Source organism: Ceratotherium simum, chromosome 18 (assembly GCF_057802395.1).
Source record: "Ceratotherium simum simum isolate JZ-2026a chromosome 18, ASM5780239v1, whole genome shotgun sequence".
Classification (NCBI taxonomy): Eukaryota; Metazoa; Chordata; class Mammalia; order Perissodactyla; family Rhinocerotidae; genus Ceratotherium; species Ceratotherium simum.
In genome coordinates, this window is record NC_141917.1 from 28804 (window position 1) to 50241 (window position 21438).

General features: G+C 52.9%; 1 protein-coding gene across 4 annotated transcripts in view; it reads left to right on the plus strand.

The window, feature by feature from the left end:
• The first annotated feature begins 2334 nt into the window (after positions 1 to 2334).
• The window catches only part of PLEKHG4B (pleckstrin homology and RhoGEF domain containing G4B), an 84006-nt gene continuing 64902 nt past the window's right edge, over positions 2335 to 21438 (plus strand). For all 4 annotated transcript variants that reach the window (XR_015555066.1, XM_087443062.1, XM_087443063.1 and 1 more), the window contains exon 1: positions 2335 to 2511. Coding sequence is in view for 3 of the 4 variants with exons in the window: in XM_087443062.1 (XP_087299188.1) it covers positions 2461 to 2511 (51 nt within the window). In the remaining variant the exon portion in view is untranslated. The remainder of the gene's footprint in view (positions 2512 to 21438) is intronic.

Here is a 21438-nt window from a genome sequence, read left to right on the forward strand (position 1 = left end):
CCATGACCTACTTATCCCTGCAGCCTTTCCGCCCTCGTCTCCTTTGTGTAAGCCCTCATTCACTGGGCTCCGAAGTACACCAGTCTTCCTCAAGCACACCAGATCCGTTCCCACCCGGGGGCTTTTGCACAGGCAGCTCCTTCAGCCTGGAAATCAGGAGCAGCTCCTGCCCTCATTTTCTTCTGGTCCCTGTGCAGTCTTCTCTGCCAGAGAGGCCTGCCTTCACCACCTGCTTTATTCAGATTTATTTTCTCTGCTCACTGGTATATTGCTTGTCTCCCTCCATCGGAATGTCAGGTCTCCTAGGGGCCTGACAGGGCCTATGCAGTGACTGGCCAAAAGTAGGTGAGCAATAAGTACCGTTTGAATAAATCAAGCCATCTCAATAGCACAAGTTTTTAGAAAAATGTCTTAGGAAATATCCCTGACTCTATGGATACACAGCAAAGAAGGAACTAGATCCTTAGAAACCGTGGCTGGAAACAGCACACGGAGGACTCCTGGGCTCTCCCTGTGTGGGCCCAGCTTTCCCTCTGCACAACAGAGGTGTGGCAGGGATGGGCTCCACCCTGGGCCCCAAAGTGTCCAGTAAGAGTGAGATTCCAGGGCTACCCCTGACCAGGCCACTGTCGACCTCCCCTGAGGTCACTGTCGACCTCCCCTGAGGTCAGCTCTTGAATCCTGGAGGAGATGACCAGAGACAAAGTCGCTTGCTCTGGAGGCGTGCCAACCTCCCGACTTCTGCCTTGGCAGGTGCTGTGGGCCCACACAGGTGTATACAGCATGGATCCTATTACTGGAGCAACACGGGCAGGACTCCCACAGGGAGAGCAGGTGAGAGGAGGATGAGGCAGGGATGCTTGGGGGCCTCAGGAGCCACAGACACTGAGCAACACCCAGCTCCCCAGCACTGAGATGGGTGGGGCTGGAGGTTCCAACCAGAGGGATTCCAAAAGGCCTTGTGCTCGGTGAGGGGTGGAACTCATCCCTGACACCCTTCACCTTCATCCACTCTGTAACCTGTGGCCAAGAGCATTTCAGCTCCAACACTATTCATTTCTCTGCACAACTGAACATTATCCCCAAATGAGCACATCTGTCCTGCAGCAGGTGGGATGAGCCAGCTTCCGGGTCTCTGGTCAGGCCACAGCGCAGGATGAGAGACCTGAAGGCAGGGTGAGTTCTGCTGTGAGAACCCCCTAGAGGAGGCTCTGCTGGGAGACCCCCAGATGGGGCCCTGCTGGGAGACCCTCCTAGAGGGGGCTCTGCTGGGAGACACCCCCAGATGGGGCCCTGCTGGGAGACCCCCCCCCAGAAGAGGCTCTGCTGGGAGACCCCCTTAGATGGGGCAAGTTCTTCTATGAGACCCCCCCCCCAGATAGGGTTCTGCTTGGAGACACCCCCCCCAGAAGGAGTGGGTTCTTCTGTGAGACTCTTCTAGAGGAGGCTCTGCTGGGAGACCCCCCCCCCCCACGACACACACACGGCAAGTTCTTCTGAAACCCTGGCTGCGTTCCAGCACACAACAGGTGCTCAGGGAAGGTGCTCCATGAGCAAGAACCCTACAAGTCACCTGGCTACAGGGAAGTAGTTTCTGACTGGGGTGGGGGAGATACTTTGTTTTTGGAGGTTCTCCATAAACCAAGGCATTAGAATTGCAAACCCAGTGAGACCCTGGTCAACTCTCCAGGTGTCTGATGTGCCAAGGAGGGGAAAGTGGGCCTCTTGGCTCAACCCCTTCTCAGATGCTTCCCAGAGGGCTCAAGAGCTCCTATTTATTGGGCAGAGAGCATCCCATCAGCGGATGTTCCCACCGGGACGGGAAGAGGAGGCCGGTTGAACTACACCAGTGGAAATCAGGGTCCAATTGTCTTCAGCAGTCTGTCTATACTAGTGAAAATCAGAGACCTGTCTGTCTACACCGGTGAAAGTGAGGTGTGACTCTGTCTACACTGGGGGAAGTCAGGGTCCCATAGTCTACACCAGCGGAAATCAGGTGCTGGTCTGTCTACACCGGCAGAAATCAGATGAGGCGCCACAGCCGCTTTTCTGAGAACAAAATGGCAGGTCCCCGAGGCTGCATGAGAACAGAAGTAAAAGCAAATGCCACCGCCGCCCCCGCTCTGGGAGGGAGGAGCCCCGCGTCCCCGCGCCGGGTCGCCGCCCAGGTGCGTCTCCCGGAGGGGAGACCCCCTCCGCCCGGCCCCGGAGCCTCCGGGACGGGAGAGCCCCCCCTCCGTCTCCGCCCCCGAGCTTCCGGGAGGGGAGACCCGGTCCATCCCCCCAACCACGCTCTGCCGCCCTCCATACCCCGCCCCGGAGCCTTTGGGAGGGTCCACCTCAGCCCGACGCGGCCCTTCTCACGTCCCCGGCTCGGCCGGCGGAGGCCGGGAGGGCATCGCGCAGGGACAGCGGCCTCGGGGCGGTTTCCTCCGAGGTCGGGACAAAGACGGCGCCACCATGGCTCTCAGCGCCGCGGACGGCACAGGCGACAAGGGCAGGGGCGCCAAGGTAGGGGACCCGCCAAGGCGGGGAAGGGGGTCCCGGGGTGGCTGCTGCAGGAGGGGGAGGAAGCTTTGACTTTTCCGTCACTTAAAGACCAGTTTAGCAAACTTTTCCTTTAACCTCATGAATATTGATGAGAAAAGTATGCTTTTCAAGATATTTGCATTCCTGGGGTCTGAAGGGAGTGCAGGGGGAGGGGGTGCAGGGCTAAAGGACACTTGTGAGATCGTTGCCAGCAATGAGAATGCTTCCAGGTTATTCCTTAGCTCAAACCTGGTGGGACAAACCAATGAACTATGGTGCTCAAATACAAAGAATTTTTACTAAAAAATACCAGGATTGACTTTTATGTTGGAATGTCAGTTGATTTAAATAATGAACATTGCCTAGTAAAACAAGACAGTCATTTCAGGTTTGGAAAAGTGTGATGGAGGCTGTTCCGTATTTTTTCGTGTGAATTGCAAAATGTGTGCTGGGTTTGTCTTTCATTTTTTCCTATGGACCAAGATTAAAGAGTGTTTTGGTATAGTAATTACTCTCTACTCCTGTTACCCAACAGCATTTTTACTTAAAAAGTTTAGTTGGTACTTTCAGGTGCCTAATTAAGAATTAAAACATATAATTAAAAAATTCAGTTAGAAGAAGTTGAAATCATGCATAATTAATAGCTTACGAAATGGCTGAGTTAAACTGGCTGAGCGTTAGGCAGGCTTCTCCACGTAAAGAGATTTCAAAGTGGACAGAAGTGAGGTTTGGCTTCCCATTTACCTGAACCTGCCTCAGATTCACAGGATCTGGGTCAAGAGGACCTTTGGAGGTCACTGTTTGGTCTCAGTGAAACTCGTTCAGATTCTGTGATTTTTAGCAGCAACACGGTTCCATTCACGATGGAATCATATCTCTGTGTTAGCTGTGCTGGGCCGCCGCCGTCAAGATAACGAACCCACTTCTGCTTCCGAGACGACACCCCGTTTTGATCTCACTGTGCAGGGTCTGGTCTGCAAGTGTGCAAGGGCGCCATGAGTTGGCAACACAAGTGGACTAGCCTGGTGGGCCGCAGAGAGCAGTCCCTGACCTTCCCAGCGGCTGGTGGGCCTGGGTGCCAGGTAACCTGTGGTTAGCGGGACAGTCCTCATCGTTGTGTCCGGTTAGAGGGGACCAAGGCAGGTCTAGTCTGAAATTGCCTTTGTGAAATGTAGACCTCTGTCTGTGGCATGGTTAGTTCTCAACCCTGCTGATGGTCTTTCATGAATACTTTACTACTTGCACAGCATGCCGGGCTAAGGAGATCAAGTCGGCCCTGAATTTGCCCCAAAGCTCTCTGAGATGTGTGTTCACAGGTTGTATCAGCCAACGAAACACCGGAGATCCCAGATTCCCAGATCTCAGTGTTTTTTATGAGAATCATTCAAGCCCGGATCACACGCCACCACCTCCCTCCTTCCAAACACAACTAATGTGTCCTCTCTTTGTGCTTGAACACGTACAAGTCACTTAGAGCCTGCTGGCTACCCATTCTGCAGACGGTGAGAAGCAAGGCTGCCACACTGGCCCCCTGTCTCCTAGCCAAGAAGCAGCCGGTGGTTTTCCTCCCACACGACCATGCCCTGGAGCAGTGGGGCCTCTGCTCAGTGTTTGCCCTCCTGTCCTGTCAGTCAGCTCTTTGTGGGAAGCTCCATGGGGCGGGGTCTGTGGCTTCCTCCCCCTCATCGCCCCACCCCTGGCAGGACCTGGCCATGAGTGAGCAGGTGTGCACAAGCCAGTGCCCACTTGTCCCGCCAAGAATGAGCCCAGGGAGATGGTTGGTCTGACCTAGGAGCCCAGCGCACTTTCGAGGGGGTGGGGAGTGAAGAGGAGGCTGGGGTGAGGGAGGTGGTGTAAGTTCTGTCCTGTACGTGTTGGTCCTGGAGCACCTGGGGAATCTGGGGTCCCATGAGCAGAAGGCATGCCACAATCACCATTTACCTTACAAGGGGCCAAGGAAGGCAGGTGCCCGTGGGGAGTGGGGAGAGGCTCTGGACACTGACCTGTTGTCCAGAGAGCAGGTCTGGGGGCTTGGAGACTGGATCCACACCCACATCAACCCTCTGTCAGCTGCCAGCCTTGGGGCTAGTAGTTCGGCCTCTCAGAGCTTCAGTCTGTTCATGGTTTACAGGAATGATGTGTGCCCCACCTACCTCCTGGAGCACCATCAAGGTCCAGTTTGAAAATGGATGTGTAGATGCTTCCTGAAAAGAAACCCAGTTCATCATTCAGCTGAATGTTCTTAAGTTGAAGGCTGCCTCTGTCCTGATAGCAGGACACCTTTCCAGGTGTCTCCAGGTGTCTCGGTCCACACCTGGACCCAACTTCTCAAAGACAAAGCTTTCAGATACTTTTAGATAAGTGTCTGACCTTTCGGAATTTTCACCAACAGTGAGAAAACCTGGTTGTGCAAAAAATACTTTGTGGTGAATTTCTTTCAAAACTACTTATGTTTCTGAGATCTAGGACAGGGATTAAATCTAATGCCAACAACAGTTTGGGACATGTATTAATTTGAAGTTCTGCACTAGAATTGTTCAAGTCAACCAGGTAATAAGTATGTGCACCTCCCCTGGAGAAGTCTCACCTGTCTACAGATCCCTGACTTGGGGACCCCTGATCCTGGTGGGCGTCACCCTCAGAAAGCTCCCCTGGTCATCCTGCCTGCAGCTTCCCAACTTGGGGACCCCCAATCCTGGTGGGCATCACCCTCAGAAAGCTCTCCTGGTCATCCTGCCTGCAGCCCCGCCCGCAGCACCCCCCCAGGCCCATCCTGCTGGGTTTCTCCCTAGGAGGGTCTCCATAGGAGGGTCCAAGCCGACATCATCTTGTAGCCATCTCCCCTGGCAGCACCAGCTTTGTTTCCTTCCCCTTGTTCCTCTGCTGCCTGGAATAGTGCTTCATAGCACACAGGAGGTACTCAATAAACACTTGTCACATAGTGGCAACCCCCTCTCACCCTTCTGAAGCCCACTTTCTCTCTCTCACACACACACACACCCCACCTGATCCCAGCCTTCCGTGGGCCACATGGAAGCGGAGCCGGCCCTGTGCCATTCTGTCTGCTGCTTTCCGCCTGACCCGAGCTCACGTTATTCCTGAGACTTTCAAGAATAAAAATGACAGCTGCAGAGGGAGCAGCCAGATTACGGCCGATCCTGGGAAACTTTATTTCTCTAAGTGTGATATAGTCAAAGCAGGTCCACAACAGTTCTAGAGAAAGGCTGACAAGACCCGGTGGGATGTGGTGAATGTGCCCAGTGTGTGTGTTTTGGGGTTGGGACGATGGTGCACAGAGCAGAAGAGAAGAAAGGCCTGAGTTTTAAATGAATGGAAAGGGCTACCAGGAGAAGGATGGCCTGTCCCTTCGTTGTCCAGGGGAGGAGTCCGGGTTTGGCAGAAAGGCTTTGACCTGGAATTAGCTGGGGGCCATCAGGTGAGTCTTCTCCCCGCCCTGCTTCCTCTCTAGAGGGTGAAGGCCTTCATGAGCTTCTGAGAGCCCTTGGGCCCTGTCCCTGGCTGGAGTGAGACATCTGGCAGTGTGGCGCGGAGGCAGTGGGCTCAGTGGCTGGGGTGCAGGCTGTGTGGCCGAGTGGCCTGAGTTCAGTTCTGGTTTCCCCACTGAGTGGGTGGACAGGCAACCCCTCAACCTCACCATCTGTGGAACGGGATGATGACAGTGTTACAAAGTGCATACAACAGTGTCTGGCACACAGTAAGTGCTCTAAAAATGTTTTCCTTCTTGAATTCAAACACTGGCAGTAAAACACAGCAAGTGAGGAGGGAGAACAGTGACCCTACCCTGGGCGGAGGGGGCTGCTCACAGCACTAGCCAGAGGAGACCCCACACGTCCGGTCCCAATTTTCCCTGCATGCAGGGCCATGATTTTTACATCCCTGCGACTTGCTCACGGACACACACCTCTGCACCACATTCCCGCCCTCCCTCTAGATTTGCTGCCATTATTTGCAGAATCCCTGCCAGACCCGTGTGAGAATTCAGCAAACCTGGTCATGCCTTCTGCACTCACAACCCTGTCCTGAAAGGGCACAAAAGTCGAGTAATTTCCTGGTCTGTAATCAGAACTTCCCAAGCCCGTTGTACCAGTGGGTTGTCCCTAGCAGTGGCAGCACTCCAAATACCGTCTTGATTAAGTGCACGTTTAAAATATCCTGATTTGTTTTAAACAGCGTTATAACTGGAAACTGCAAAAAAATCACCCTCTCTCACCTCCACCCTCACTCACTTCCCACCCTTCATTCACCTCCCACCCCTCACTCAAAGGAGAGACCAGTGGGGAGAGAAGCAAAATGTAAAAATTACGAGTAATAAACCTGTGGTCACTTGAGCTGAGAACCTGTGGGCTCAAGGAAACCCACATCTTATGAGTGGCCATATCATCTGTTGTCTAAATTGGAGCACTTTGAGGGGGAAAAGAGAGGTAATGCTGAGACCTCAAGTGAAATTGTCTGGGAAACCCTGGACAGGGTCACCAGCCTTTGACTTGGGGTATCACTGCCTCCTAGAGACTGTGTTCTTAGCAATAGGGGTGGTCCCCCCTGTGTATGGGGGATGCTCATAGACTGAGCGTCTGCTGACTTCCCTCCCGGAGCCAGGTGCTGTAATTCCCTGTGTGAGCCCCTCAGAGCCAGGCTGTGCAGGCATGCTGGCTACCCAGCACCCACTGAGTTGCTAGCAGAACTGCCACGTGGAGCCAGCAGGGGCCCACCCAGCAGACGTGGACGCACCCTCTGTCCTCACGCACCAGCCCACTAGTTAGGGCTCTGCCAGGTCCAGGCTCCTTGTACACTGAGCCTGGCCACCACTGGGAGCCCCGCCTCTCGGCAGTGATCTTCCAATGTGCACCAGCACTCCTTTCCTCTATCCTATGCTTGTCTTTCTTGCTTCAAGGGCTCCCCCTGTTTTGGAATTCTAAGAGTTGGTATACTGCCTGTCATCCTGAGTGTGGTTTTGGGCTCCAGGCTCCAGCTTCATCTTTAGACTTAAGATCCCAACAGTTTTGTTCAGCATGTCTTTCTCTGTCCCTCTCTCGGCCCTCACATTGGAAACCACACAGGCCGTTCACATCATATGCAGCCGTACATGCCAGGCCTGCCTTTGCCAGGGGCCACTGTGCTTTGCGGAGCAGCTCAGTGGTGACTTTCCTGGGGCAGGGAGGCCGTGAAATGCACTATTTAGCACTCCAAGTACATACATCACAGGTTTCTCATTAGAATAACTATTTTGTTGCTCTAATCATGTATATAGAGTGTGCATTTTACCCTAAAATACCTTAAATTGTGCTTAACCACACTGCCACTTACCTCTACCTTCCTGCAATCCAGTACAGCCTCAGGAGATATTCCTATAGAGCCTTCCCAGCAGAACTTCTGCACACTTGAAGCCTTCACTCCAACCTCCTTCTGGAAAAAACAAAGGTACTTCAACCCAGGGCCAGCACCAATTCGCCGAACAACCTCCGCCCAATCAACACCGATTCCCAAACAACCTCAGCCTGGTGTCAGCAGTCATCTCCTGTCCCTCTCAAACTAAAGAATCACAAGGTCCTTTGGGAGAGGCACAGGAGTCATGCGTAATTTAAAAGCATTTCTGTGGTTCCATTAGCACCATCAATTGGGGCTACTCACCTTAATGGTTAAAATCAAATTAGGACCTGGGTACCAGCCACCTTCAAGGCCCCGTCAAGTAGAGAAACACTGCCAGTCTGAGAGGGAGTTTTCTGAGATTCCTGTACTCCCATTTTGAAGAACCCAAATCAGACTGACTTGCATCTCAGCTGCAGTCACAGCAGTGGCCTGGGGTCCCTGCTCACAGGATGCTTCAGAAAGATGTTAGGTAACATTTTTAAGCTAGTAGTGCAAATATACTATGTCACACTCCCACTTATTGTTTTTATACCTAGTCCTCTTTTATTTATGTTGGAATGTAATCTGAAAGTGTAAAAAAACATGTAATTGGTGATTCAGGTGGAATCTGCTCTCAGATCTACAATTTAAAATAATTAGTTTCAAGCCTCCCTCAAGAGATCATCTGGAATTACTTGTTTCTCTGTTGGAGACACGCATGGGGAAGGGCGGGGAGGCCAGGTGTGCTGGCTGAAGACAGGATGCCAGGCAGACACCCTCCAAGCAGCTGGACTCAGACAAAGGGAACTTACTCTGCTTTTGAAGGTGGTTTGTTTGGGCTCAATTTAACAGTGATGTGAACGAAAAAGGACAACAAAAAGGGAGATGAGAATAAGTTTTTCTCTTTTTACTTGAGAAGCCACACGTTTAATTGAGCTGACACATTTCAAGAGCACTTCTCTTTCCTGCCAAAGGGTTTTCCAGATAAATTCAGCAGGAAAGAATGGTTATCATCAGTCATTCTCCTAAAGAACCTTAAACATGGGTGCAGAGACACACGGACACCGTTGGCCAAACAGGTGCCAAACTCGTCTACGTGTGCACCTTGGGGACTCCAGGTCTTCACAAAGGACTGATGTAGAAAAGTTAGGTGTAATTAAGACTACAGGAGATTTTTTTGAGTTGACGTAATCTTTTCTGATCTAGCCGTGGCTTAGAATGAACAAAGCCCTGACTTCCAGCTGAAATCGTATTTCAGCATGAGGAAACCAATCTGGACTGATTGAGGTTAACGTCAGTCATGCACACTTTTTATCGAGCGCCTTCAAAGAACTAAAAGAACTAAAGAACTAAATTTAGCCAAAATGCCTTAAAAGCCAACATTTCATTGTCAGCTTGCATTTTGTATTAAAAAAGAAAAAGCCTTGAAGTCCTTTTAAGATGAAATATCCTGTTACCCTTGTGGAATAATTGGGAATTACATTCATAGTAGTTTTCCCGTTTTACAAATGAAGAAACCAGATGTGCAGAAATTTCGGGGACTTTGTGCTATGCCACAGCCAACATAGAACCCCAGGTGACATTTGCCTGTGGTGTCCCCCCGGCCTTGCCTGGGGCCCCAGGACACTGCCCACCACCTGGCCAGCCTCCCCTTCATCGGCACCTCCACACCAGCCTCTCCATCCCTTCCTGGGGCCTGTTTCTCATCCTGCCGGCCCTGTCTTACTCCTGCTCATCCTTCCTCCTGCCCCTCTGGTAGGCTCGTTTCCCTTCTGTGCTGAGGGCAGGACTGTGTCTGTTTGACTGACCTCTGCAGAATCAACAGGTAAACAGCAAGGTGGCATCGCTCCCTGGTCACTGCCAACACAACGGGCTCCCGAGCCCAGGGCAAGCCTTGGTCTGGTACCTGGTATTTGCAGCTGCTTCTGTCCTGGGTTAGGACCACATGAACAGGTGACAGGTGGTGAGGTCTGTGCTAAGGCTTCCCATGTGCAACCATCATTACGTAACAGATGCCGACATGAAAGTGTACCACAAGACTTTCACAGCCCCCAATTTGGGAATTCCCCTATAGCATGTTAGGCTATCGAAGGCAAAAAAGGATAACTGAGGGCTTTAAATGACTGCTTTAGACATTTTCCGTGCACTTGACCATGAGTAGAAATGAACAAGCCCCCAGAGATAGAGGTGCTGGGTGGCCATCCCCTCACTCTCAGGCTAAGACCGTCGACTGCCCAGCCTCAAAGCACACTCACAGCAAAGCTGTTCCTGAGCAAAATCGGGGAGGATCACATGTCCTGACAATTAGCTGAAACTTGAGTGTTGAATCAGAGAATGGTGGTGTTAACAAAGCCCTTGCTCCTCCGTATCTTCACCCAGAAACCTAGCCGTGCTGCAGCCAGGTCCCTTCGACTCATGGGCAGCAGACGGAAGCAGGGCGGGGGCTGCTCCCTCCTCTGTCCACTCGTGCCCCTCGGCTGCCTGGCAAGAGTTCTTTCCCTGAGAGTGGGGTCAGCAGACCTTCTGTGAAGTGCCAGACAGTGAGTGTTTTAGACTCTGAGGGGCCGTATGGTCTCGGGCACAGATGCTCAGCTCTGCCTTTGTAGCACAAAAGCAGCCATGGGCAGAATGTGGAATGAGGGTGGCTGTGTCCCAATAAGGCTATATATGGACACTGAAATTTGAATTTCATAGAACTTTCACGTCACAAACTAGTATTCTTTTTTTTTTTTTGACCCCAAGGGTCATGGTTTGCCGACCTCTGAGTGTTTGGTAGAGAGCAACAGAAGAACAGAGTGACAGCAGGATGCCCCCACACCTCCTGGCAAAATCCTGGGCACTCCTTCTGGTGTTTAGAGGCTGAAGAGGCAGACTTTACAAAGAACACCCGGTGGAGAGTGTGAGTGTGTCTGTAGAGGGAGGTTTACCGGCAGATGAAACCCCATCAGTTCAGGGCACATTCTCTGAAGTCGGGCCAGTGCAGATTTGATAGCATGCTACTGACGTAACTGCACAATCAATGTGGACGGGTGGGGCTGTGTTGGTCTGACAGTCACAGGAGCTAGATGTGCGAATGTGGTTGTAAACCGTGAAGTGCCGTCTCATTTACCACCACTGCGATCATCGTGGCGTTAGGCGGCCACACAGTGGGACAGGTACATCGACACCCAGCTGGCTGCCTGGGAGCCGAGGTGCACGACGCTCCTGTGCCTGGGTTAGGGGCAGCTCCGTGGAAGGGTGTCTGAGGGGGAAACGGTCCACTCCTCACTCTGCACCAGCAGCTGGGCGGTCATGACCCCTCTGTTACCCCGCAGCTGACTCGGTTTCTTCCTCTGGAGGAAGGCCCTCTGATATTCTTTCTGTCTCTGAAGCTCTGTTTGGGGAGGATTGGTTTTAGAAATGCTTGAAAAGTTTTGTTTATATGATTTTGTTTTATAACATAGGATTGGTTCTATTTGTGATTTGTTTAACGTCAAGCCCTGGATAGGAAAGCAAGTCCCTTACAACATGATTACAATGGGAAATGAGATCCTCCAGCAATGGAAAAGGGAATCACGTTGAAGAAAGGACCGTAGCTCTGAGCTGGTGTATTCCAGCCTCTGAGGGCTGAGGGGTGTTCCCGCAGGAAGCGTGCAGCTCCCTGTGGCTTGTCCTCAGGAGGAGAGCTTCTGGCACGCTCTGTCAGACACGCATCTGCCATGGGCCAGGTCCTCTCCTGAGGTCCCTGCCCTCAGTCCTCACTGCATCCTGTGAGCGCCTCCTGGGTACCAGCCAAGGAAACCAAGGCCCAGAGTGGAGATGGAGCAAGGTGCACAGGCCTGGCCCCTTCATTACACCGCTGACACAGTCAGGAGCCTAGAGGCCCATCCCGCTGCCCCAGCTGGATGTGCCGATGGGCAGGTGTGAGAGGGAGGATTCAGAATTCTTCCTCAGAACAGCCTTTCACTGCATCTGCCAGTTTCATCTCAGCAAGTTCTTGAAAAACACTACATTAGTCTGGGTAACTGGGATAAGCAAGAAGAACATAAAATCAGTTTTAAAAAGAGATTGTTGGGGGCTGTCCTGGTGGTGTGGCGGTTAGGTTTGCGCACTCCGCTTCGGCGGCCCGGGGTTCACAGGTTCAGATCCTGTGTGAAGACCTACGCACTGTTCATCAAGCCACGCCGAGGCGGCATCCCACATAGAAGAGCTACAACTCTACAACTGTGATACACAACTGTGTACTGGGGCTTTGGGGAGAAAAAAGAAAAAAAAGAGGAAGATTGGCAACAGACGTTAGCATAGGGCCAAATCTTCCTCAAAGGAAAAAAAAACAAATTGATGGAGCATAAGGCACCTGGAAAGTCCTTGTTCTGGGTGGATTTGGGCATCTGAGGTGGGGGGAAAGAAAAGGAAGTGGCATTGCAGCCTCGTTCTACTCGTAAACTCGAGAAAAGCTGGCCCAGCAGGATCTGAGTGTGAGATTACAAAGGGGAGCTGTCGCAGCCCCGAGACGGTCACTGGGCCGAGTGTTCAACGTTAACGGATTTTCGTTGTCAGGCATCCCCAGCACCCCATAATCCACCATAATCCATACACCAGCTTTACAACAGCTGACGCCAGGTGGTGTGTGTCATATTTAGTAAGTCGTGTGTAAATTCAGAGAAGACATTTTCAGGGTTATATTTGGAATCGTTTTCTGGATTCACCTCCTGGGCCTGTTACACACGGTGTGGCCCTGGAGCTTGAACCCAGAAATAGCTCCTTTGTTTTGGCATTCTCCTAATTTGGCCCTGAAAACTGAAAAGTGTTGGTACCATGAAAAAGCAAAGTGTGTGGATGATGAAACTCAGATGTTTCCGGAACACTCTCAGTATCCTGGAAATACAGACAAAATCAAGATATGTCAATCAGGCCTCCCACCCTGGAGCTACCATGCCAACGGTGGGGGACAGAGCACCAAGGTTCTGCTCCTTGCCCACCTCATGGTGCTGGGTCTCCCCAGGAAGCTTCTAAGAACCAGCTGCAGTTCAGGATGCACCAGCGTGTCTGCAGACGGCTCAGTCCCTCCAGGTGCATTACCAGGAGGGCCCCTCAGTAGAGGTGGTCACCCGTGCCAAGGTGTGTGCCGCGGCTGCCCTGCTGGGTGAAGGCCGTGAGTTCAGGTGTCCCCTGGGTCCGTGTTCCCGGCCCTGGGGAGCATCTCAGGATGGGCAGCTTATGCTGCAGTAACCAGCGACTCCCGAGGCTCAGGGGTCAGCACAGCGATGACCCGCTCATGCTGCCCACCCACCATGATCTTGATATCAGTTTTACTCTGGGGTCCAGGCTCGTGGAACGGCCTCTCACTGAGGTGTTGCCCAACTCGTGGCAGAGGGAAAGGTAGCATGGTCGAGCACGAGCCGGCTCCCAGCGCTTCCACTGGAATTGGCACCTGCCACTGCCACCACGCTTTGTCACATGGCCATGCCTGACGCGAGGGCAGGGACATGCCATCCTCCCCAGGGAGGCAGGATTCCTTGAACAAACAGCCCCCCACGGAGGGTTTGCTCTGTTTTATGCCAGCACAGTACCTTAGTGGAATACGGGCATTTCCTCGTCCAGCATCACAGAGAATGGATGTTCCTCAGAGGGATCTTTTCCATGTAAATGAAGCATGCTCTTCTAGAGCCCGAGCTTCTCAGTCATAAACATTTGGTCAAACATTTCCCTGCCTCTCTCTTCTTTTTTGTTTTTTTGTGTGTGAGGAAGAGTAGCCCTGAGCTAACATCCATTGCCGATCCTCCTCTTTTTGCTGAGGAGAATTGGCCCTGAGCTAACAGCTGTGCCCATTTCCTCTACTTTATATGGGACGCTGCCACAGCATGGCTTGATGAGCGGTATGTAGATCCGAGCCTGGGATCCAAACCTGCGAACCCCAGGCCGCCGAAGCGGAGCGCATGAACTTGACCACTATGCCAACAGGCCAGCCCCTCTGCCTCTCTCTTCTAAAGATTCTGTGGATGTTTCTTGATGTAACTCAACTCCGTGAACACACAGGGGCCGACCGCATGGTGTACTGGCTAAAAGCAGACCCTGGTTTTGGAGACACAAAACTAGAGGACAGCTAAGTGCTAAGTGAGCAGTTCTGAACTTGAGAAAGAAAGCTCACCTGGGTTAGGAAGGCAGAGAAGTGTTTGTGGAAAGCGTGAGGTGAGCTACAACAGCCCAGGGTCAGGGCCCAGGGAGCACTGGTCAGGGAGAGAAGACCCAGCCCACCGGTGGCAGGCACTGCCTCAGCCCAGGAAAGGCCAAAGGTGGTGGCCGGGGTCAGTGATGGGGCCGGGTGGAGGCTCAGCGGGAGACATTGGCCCAGATGGAGCCATCCAGGACCCACTTCCCCAGCCAAGGACGCGCCGGTCATGGCGATGTCAGTCATGTAAACCCTCCTGCACCCTGGCCCAGGAAGCCCACTCTATAGAGGCAGCTGCAGCGGGGCCATCCCTAGTCTCCAGTCCTCTGTAGAATGGACACTCCCCTCCCTGGGGGTCCTCACATGCAGGACATCGCTAGAGCGAGCTCCTGTGTGCATCTCTGACTCTGGGACCCACTGGCACCTGAGAATCGACCAGGTGGCAAGGGCTACCTGAGGCTGCTTCCTGCGGGCCTGGCAGTATTTCTGCTCCTTCTGAGGCCCCTGCTCTGGTTTCATAGTTCAGTGGACCCTTGGGAACCAAGTCCTGGGCATCCACTCAGAGTAGCCAGAATTTCCCTGGAAACAGTGGCCTTTTGCAGAATTGCCTGTCTTCCTTGACACCCACAAGGTGTTTAGTTAGAGACCCATGTCTCTGCCAGGCCCGCTGCTTCCCCGGGCAGGCGGGCAGCCTTAGGACGTCGCCATCGCTCACTGACAAGTAGCTGTTGAAGGTCCAGTTCAGGAAGGACGTCGTAGACGGCAGGCACTTGTGGTTCACAGAACTCACACAGAACCCCTAACCCAGGGCCGGCCCCGTGGCTTAGCGGTTAAGTGCGCGCGCTCCGCTGCTGGCGGCCCGGGTTCGGATCCCGGGTGCGCACCGACGCACCGCTTCTCCGGCCATGCTGAGGCCGCGTCCCACATACAGCAACTAGAAGGATGTGCAACTGTGACATACAACTATCTACTGGGGCTTTGGGGGAAAAAAATAAATAAATAAAAATAAAAAATAAAAGAACCCCTAACCTGAAGGTTGTTAATGTTAAAAAAGGGAGAAAGGGCAGGAAAGCGAGCCGTGGTGAGAGAAGAGGCTTCCTTAGCTTTGCATTCCACTGCTTCAGGACTTCAGGACCCTCATTTGAATAGGAGCAGTCTCTTAACCATTTCCAGTTACTTGAACACCCAGGCTGCTCTATGTGAGTGATCCGGCAGCTCCATGTCCTGCCCCCTCGTCTTTCAGATGGGGTCTCGGTCCTTAGGTTGAAAATTTTGCTCTTGAGATTTTAAAAACACCTTAGGCCTAGATACAGAGTTGTTTTTAAATACTTGTATATTTATTTAATACTTCTTGTTGTTAGGTAGGAAAAACTTCAAGCAGTATTTAGTATCCAATGTAGTGAACATTTAGCACTGCACTTTACGAACGAGTTTCAAATTAGAGTTTTTTTCTCACCACTGCTCTCTGCAAGCTCCATGCCTTGTTGAGATTCACTCTGATGGCCCCTCCTGCAGCAGGACAGGCTGAGAGCAGATCCAGGTGAAAACAAGACTGCAGAAGGGGAAGGTGGAGTCCAGGGGGACGCACAGCAGGAGTGAGGGGAGTGTTGGTGTGCTTTCCGAGTGTGTGTGTACATATGTGTGCCTGTGTGTATGTGTGTGCACGCATGCAGGGAGACGGTCTCTGTGCATGTGTGTGTGCGGGGAGATGAAGGTGCAGGGCGCAGTCCTCGTGTGTTTGTGCATGCATGCATGTGTGTGTGCACATGTGGGGAGACCGAGGGACAGGGTGCAGTCCCAGTCCCCTTGTCTTCCCACCGGGATTTGCTTGGTGCGGACTGTGGGCAGCAGGCTGGAATGTGCGGATTTCTGGGGCTCCCCCGCTGGGACGTGCTGACGCAGACCCACCTCTCTCGGGCTTTTGGGGTTAAAGATAATGGGCTCATTGTCAGTGCTCAGCCACTGTAAAGCCAGCTCCGGCCCTGCCCAACTCTCACTCCTGGAGGAGGGAGCCAGCCCTGGTGAGACAACCATGTGTGTTCCTGGGGACAGCCCCTGGGACTCACCCGACAGTGCTCCCTCGCTGTTTGCTTCCTCCTGGGAACCTGGCCCCGCAGACACCCTGCTGGGCCTGCTGGGCTCTGCTGGGCTCCTGGCTCTCGGCTGCTGGTCCCCCACCCCGGGCACCCAGGCCCTGGCCCCATCCTGTCCTGTTGTGGGTCCTGGGACGTTGCACTTGAGGCCTCAGAGATGGGTGGGCACCCTGCAGGAAGGGATAAGGAATCCCTGGAATGCTCCTGGTCGGCCCACCCTGTCTGCGGTGGGGAAGTGGTCTGCGCCCTGCTTCCATAGCGAGGCCGGCCTGGACCCCAGGCACTGCTGTCTGCTTGCTCTGTGCTCCCGCCTGGCCACCCCACTCAGGGTCTGGCCTCGTTCCCTGGACCGTGGTCGGTTCTTTGGGGTCCTTTCCCCCTCAGACTGTGAGTTAATGGAGGGCGGGGATCACCCTGGGCAGGGGCTGGGTGGGGATGTTGGTATGGACAGAAGAAGGGAATTGGGCCAGCTGTGGGACATCCTGAGGCTTCCTGCCCAATGTACTGGTGTGGAAAGGGGGACTCTGGCCAGAGCATGGTGGTATCTGTCACCCAGGCCACAGGTGTGCCAGGTACGTGTACCTGGGCTTCAGGGGGGATGAGAGGTGTAAAGTGGTGCCCTTCCTGTGGCTTCACCACCCTCAGCTCAGTTATAACCCAGAGGTTTGAAAGGTGGCTGTTGAATCAGCTGTGGAATTAGGAGAGAAAGAATCTCATTGATAGAGGACTCCTCACAGCCCCCTCCCCAGCTGCTGGTGTCTCTCGTCTCCACTAGGCTTCCTGTGCCAATTTCAGTGGAATACGAGTCAGGAAAAATATGTGTCAGGAGAACCAAATATTTGCCTGGCAAGGCCTCTTGCCAGGCCCTGAGGATCTCTACGTCTATGTCCTCAGAATTCAAGGTGCACGTTGCTTTTGTTGATCACCAAACTCTTCCACAAGTGTAGAATGTGAACCTAAAGAGGCACAGGCATTTTCCCTTCCCTCTCCTTCCTTCTGGGTACTAGCTTTGGGCCAAAAGAATCTTCACCCTTAGAAACATCTTCAGACTCCCCACCTGTGAGGGTCAGGAATCCCAAATTCACAACAGCCTGCGAGAAAAAAGGAGGCTGGGTGTAGACAGGCCAGGTATACACATGCTGGATGTAAATGAGCCTAGTGTAGACAGGCCCGTGTAGATGGAGCAGGTGTAGACAGGCCAGGTACAGACAAGTTGGATGTAGACAGGCCAGATGTAGACAGACCAGGTATAGATAGAACAGGTATAGACAGGTTGGATGTAGGCAGACCAGGTGTAGACAGAACAGGTATAGACAGGTTGGATATAGGCAGACCAGGTGTAGACAGACCAGGTATAGACAGGTTGGATGTAGGCAGACCAGGTGTAGACAGACCAGGTATAGACAGGTTGGATGTAGGAAGACCAGGTGTAGACAGACCAGGTATAGATAGGTTGGATGTGGGCAGCCCAGGTGTAGACAGACCAGGTATAGACAGGTTGGATGTAGGCAGACCAGGTGTAGACAGACCAGGTGTAGACAGGTTGGATGTAGGCAGATCAGGTGTAGACAGACCAGGTATAGACAGGTTGGATGTAGGCAGACCAGGTATAGACAGGTTGGATGTAGGCAGACAAGGTATAGACAGACCAGGTATAGACAGGTTGGATGTGGGTAGCCCAGGTGTAGACAGACCAGGTACAGACAGGTTGGATGTAGGCAGACCAGGTGTAGACAGGCTGGCACACCAGCCCAGGTGAGGGCAGTTTCCTTTGGTTTTCTAGCCTGGTTTTCTTTGATTCAAAGGTGGTTTCTGGCTCTGTGCACGCAGGAAACCAGAGATGGCCATCAGCACCCTGGGCAGGACGCCTGGTGCAGTCACTGGGCCCGTTCAGGAAGGAGGCCCCTGTTAACGGCACCTGAGTGGCTGTAACCAGGTTGGCTGCCAACCACACTCCTGGGGAGTGTGGGTTTCACACCTGGCCTCCTCATTCACACCCATAGGGCTGAGAAAGTGGCTATTGACGAAAAGTGGGGCAGAGGAGGTACAGTGTAGGCACTCCTCCCATCCCTGGGGCCCTGCTCAGAGGGACTGCAGGAACAGCTTGTGACCCACAGTGGAGCCTACTGCTGCCCCTACATCCTGATTTTTGTTAATAAAATCTGGCCAGAGGCCACAGCGGTGAATTAAAAGGCTACCCTGACCTCCTGGGATGGAAGTGCCTGGGTGATGGGCACTGCCACGTCCCCACTCCACATAGTTCCACCCTAGTCTGAAGCATCTTGGGTTTTGCTGGGGGCTGGTCATGGGGCTACAGGAGGAGCCTAGCTTCCAGACCAGATGAGGGGCCTTTGTGACCACTATCCCTGACCCAGTCCACCCACCCAGGCCTTGCCTCCTGGTTGATGCTCCTAGCCCACCCTCTCCCACCCCACTGGAGCCCCCAGCCCACCCTCTCCCACCCCACTGGAGCCCCCGGCTCATCCCCTCCCACCCCACTGGAGCCCCCGGCTCATCCCCTCCCACCCCACTGGAGCTCCCGGCTCATCCCCTCCCACCCCACTGGAGCCCCCAGCCCATCTCCTCTCACCGCATTGGAGCCCCCAGCCCACCTTGTGTTTGCTCTTTGCACCCTGATGTCAGCGCCCTGTGGAATTTCGGAATGAAACGACATGGCTGGGGCCCTGAGAAGCCGCCTAGCCAGTCTTTCGCCACCATGGCTGCTCCATCCTCCCCTCACCCCACTCTGACCTCGAGCTAAGCATCCCACGGTCCTGTCCTAGAGATGCCCCACTGTCCCCTGGGTGCATAGACCCAAACGTGAGGGATCACCCACAAGATTGGGCAGCTGGGCTCCTTTGGTCACCAGGGGTGGCCACAGGGAAGGCGTCCCCAGGGTGGCTTTGCCGATGCCTTTGATGTTCTTGCACTTTCTGTCCCCACTGGAATGTGAGGGACTGCGCTGGGTCAACCACTAGCTCACATCTGTTCAAGGAGGGTGGGGAGAGGGTCTCAGAGCCCGGTCTATGCACCACCTGCTCGGGGACCTAGCTATCTAGCAGTCTGTCATTTTGGGGTACCTTTCCCTGGGCGATGGGGGTGGCCCCCTCAGTAAACCACTACAGACCCTCTCGGTAGGTAAAAGGATGCTGGTGTCTAGGGCCACCCGGCCAATGGCCACTCCAGCGGCCCTGGGGCTCCATCCTGGGCTTACACCTTCACTTAGGGATGTTGAACTTGAATTAAGATGTGAGCATTGATGGATGGGGTTTGCTGGGCCAGCCTAGGCCATGTTCCTGCAGCCTGCAGGGCCCCGGATGGGGCACCCCCTGATGTTCTGTTGCCGCATTCATCAGCTGGCCTTCTCCTTTCAGTCAGTCCGGTCCTCGAAACAAGAAGAAATTTCCTGTGCTTTAACATTTGGCATGTTACCTGCCCCCTGGGAGGAAGAAGCAGGTCGTTTCCAGCTGATGTGTGTTTTAGAACCAAGCAGCCAGGTGTCTTTCCCAAGTCTTGGCAACCAACCCCCCACGGGGTGGGCACCAACAGACCTGTGGACCCCTATCCTCTGTCTTCTCGTCTCGGGCACGTGTGAGGTCTGGAGAATAGTAGGGAGGGCCCGTGCACTGAGACCGGGTCATCTCCTGTGGGCCTGGTGCCAGGAGGAACATGCTTAGTCACGGGGGAACACGAATGATGAGAAACAAGGATCTTGACTTTAAAAATAACCCCAACTTCAATAAAATTTTACCTAAAGTTAGTTGGGAAAATAAATCGTTTGTTGAAGAGTGAAGTTTTAAAATGTTTTTCCAGACATAAATTTTCTGTTGTTAAAGGCAGTCCTGCCAAATGACCAAACAGTGAATTAACAGTTCTGTGAAATGGTGATTAAATGCTTTTACACCAGTACTGGATCAGCCATTCCACTAACATGTATTTAGCACATAATCACATTCTAAGCCACAGTAAGATTTATGATCAAGTACAAGGCAAAGGTCCTGTGTTTGAAGTCAGCCCATCTCCATGCTTGTACATTTGGTTGAAACAGGAATCTTGAGTTATATGAGGAAAAGAAATCAGTCCTTTGCTGTCAACAAGGTCATCAACATCTGTCTTTGTGTCCTCTCATTCCTGTTATTTGGGATGTTTTTTTGGTGTGCCAGGTTTTGGTGAATGGGTGAGTTATATCGTACAGAGAGTGGGCCCAGATCAAAACAGTTACAAGTGGCCACATGACATTATCCCTGACCTTGTGTCTACTCTCTTCTCCTCCTCTGCACACGAAGACCTAGAAACTATTTTAAGAATTTGCCCACACATGTTTCTCTTGGCTCACCACTTATGTAGGCATGCACACACACTTTCAGAAGCCCTTGCACACATACGGGCCCTCAACACACCCAGTCCTCGAACACAAACTTCGCCCTCACACACACCAGGCCTTCACACACACACACTGTCCTTCACAGACAGCTGGCCCTTGCACAGTGGCCCCCACACACACATACATGGCCCTCATATACACACTGGCCTTTACATACACGCCTGGCCCTGGTGCCTACACATTCAGCCCAGCAAACATCAGGGAAGGAAATGCTAAACAGAGTAAATCTTCCAGATGACTGAACTTTACTCTTTAAGATACCAAAACAATGTTCTCTTTTCAGCGTTTCTTATGGAAATCTTTCTAAAATATACTGTACACTTTCCTGTTTTCTTAAACTGAATTGAACATACTCAAGGTAATTTGATTTTGCTGGAATGTAATAGTTTCTGCCTCACTGCTCTCAGGCTTCCTTATGTCTGCCTCTCCCTCTTACAGTTTATGTGTCCTGAAAACACTCAGTTGTCAGTGTCCAGTTGGCCTGCACTGAGCAAATGCTGCAGCGCTCCAGCCCTCAGGCTGCGGGTTTGTTTGTATCTGTTCTGACGTGCAGACCTAGACATCCACCTCTTGTCCTGTAACCTGGCTCATTCATCAGAACCCCTCTTCCCAAGAGTGAGAACAAGCACCATCCACAAAATGATTGGAGAGGTCCCACGGCAGTGGCCCTGGGCGCAGCATTGTGTCTCTGTCTCTCCCTAGTCATGAGGTGCACAGAATGCAGGTGACAGCCAGGAAGGGGCTGCGCGGGGGCCCTGCATGTAGTTACTCAGGGGTACATCAGCATATAAGAGGCTGGAGAAGTTGTTTCACTTGGCTTACCCAAGGCTTCCTCAATTTACTTGACCTGGGAAATGGCCTATTGGCTGGCAGACAGCTTCCCTTGGGCAACTCTTACCTAGACCAGGCTCTGA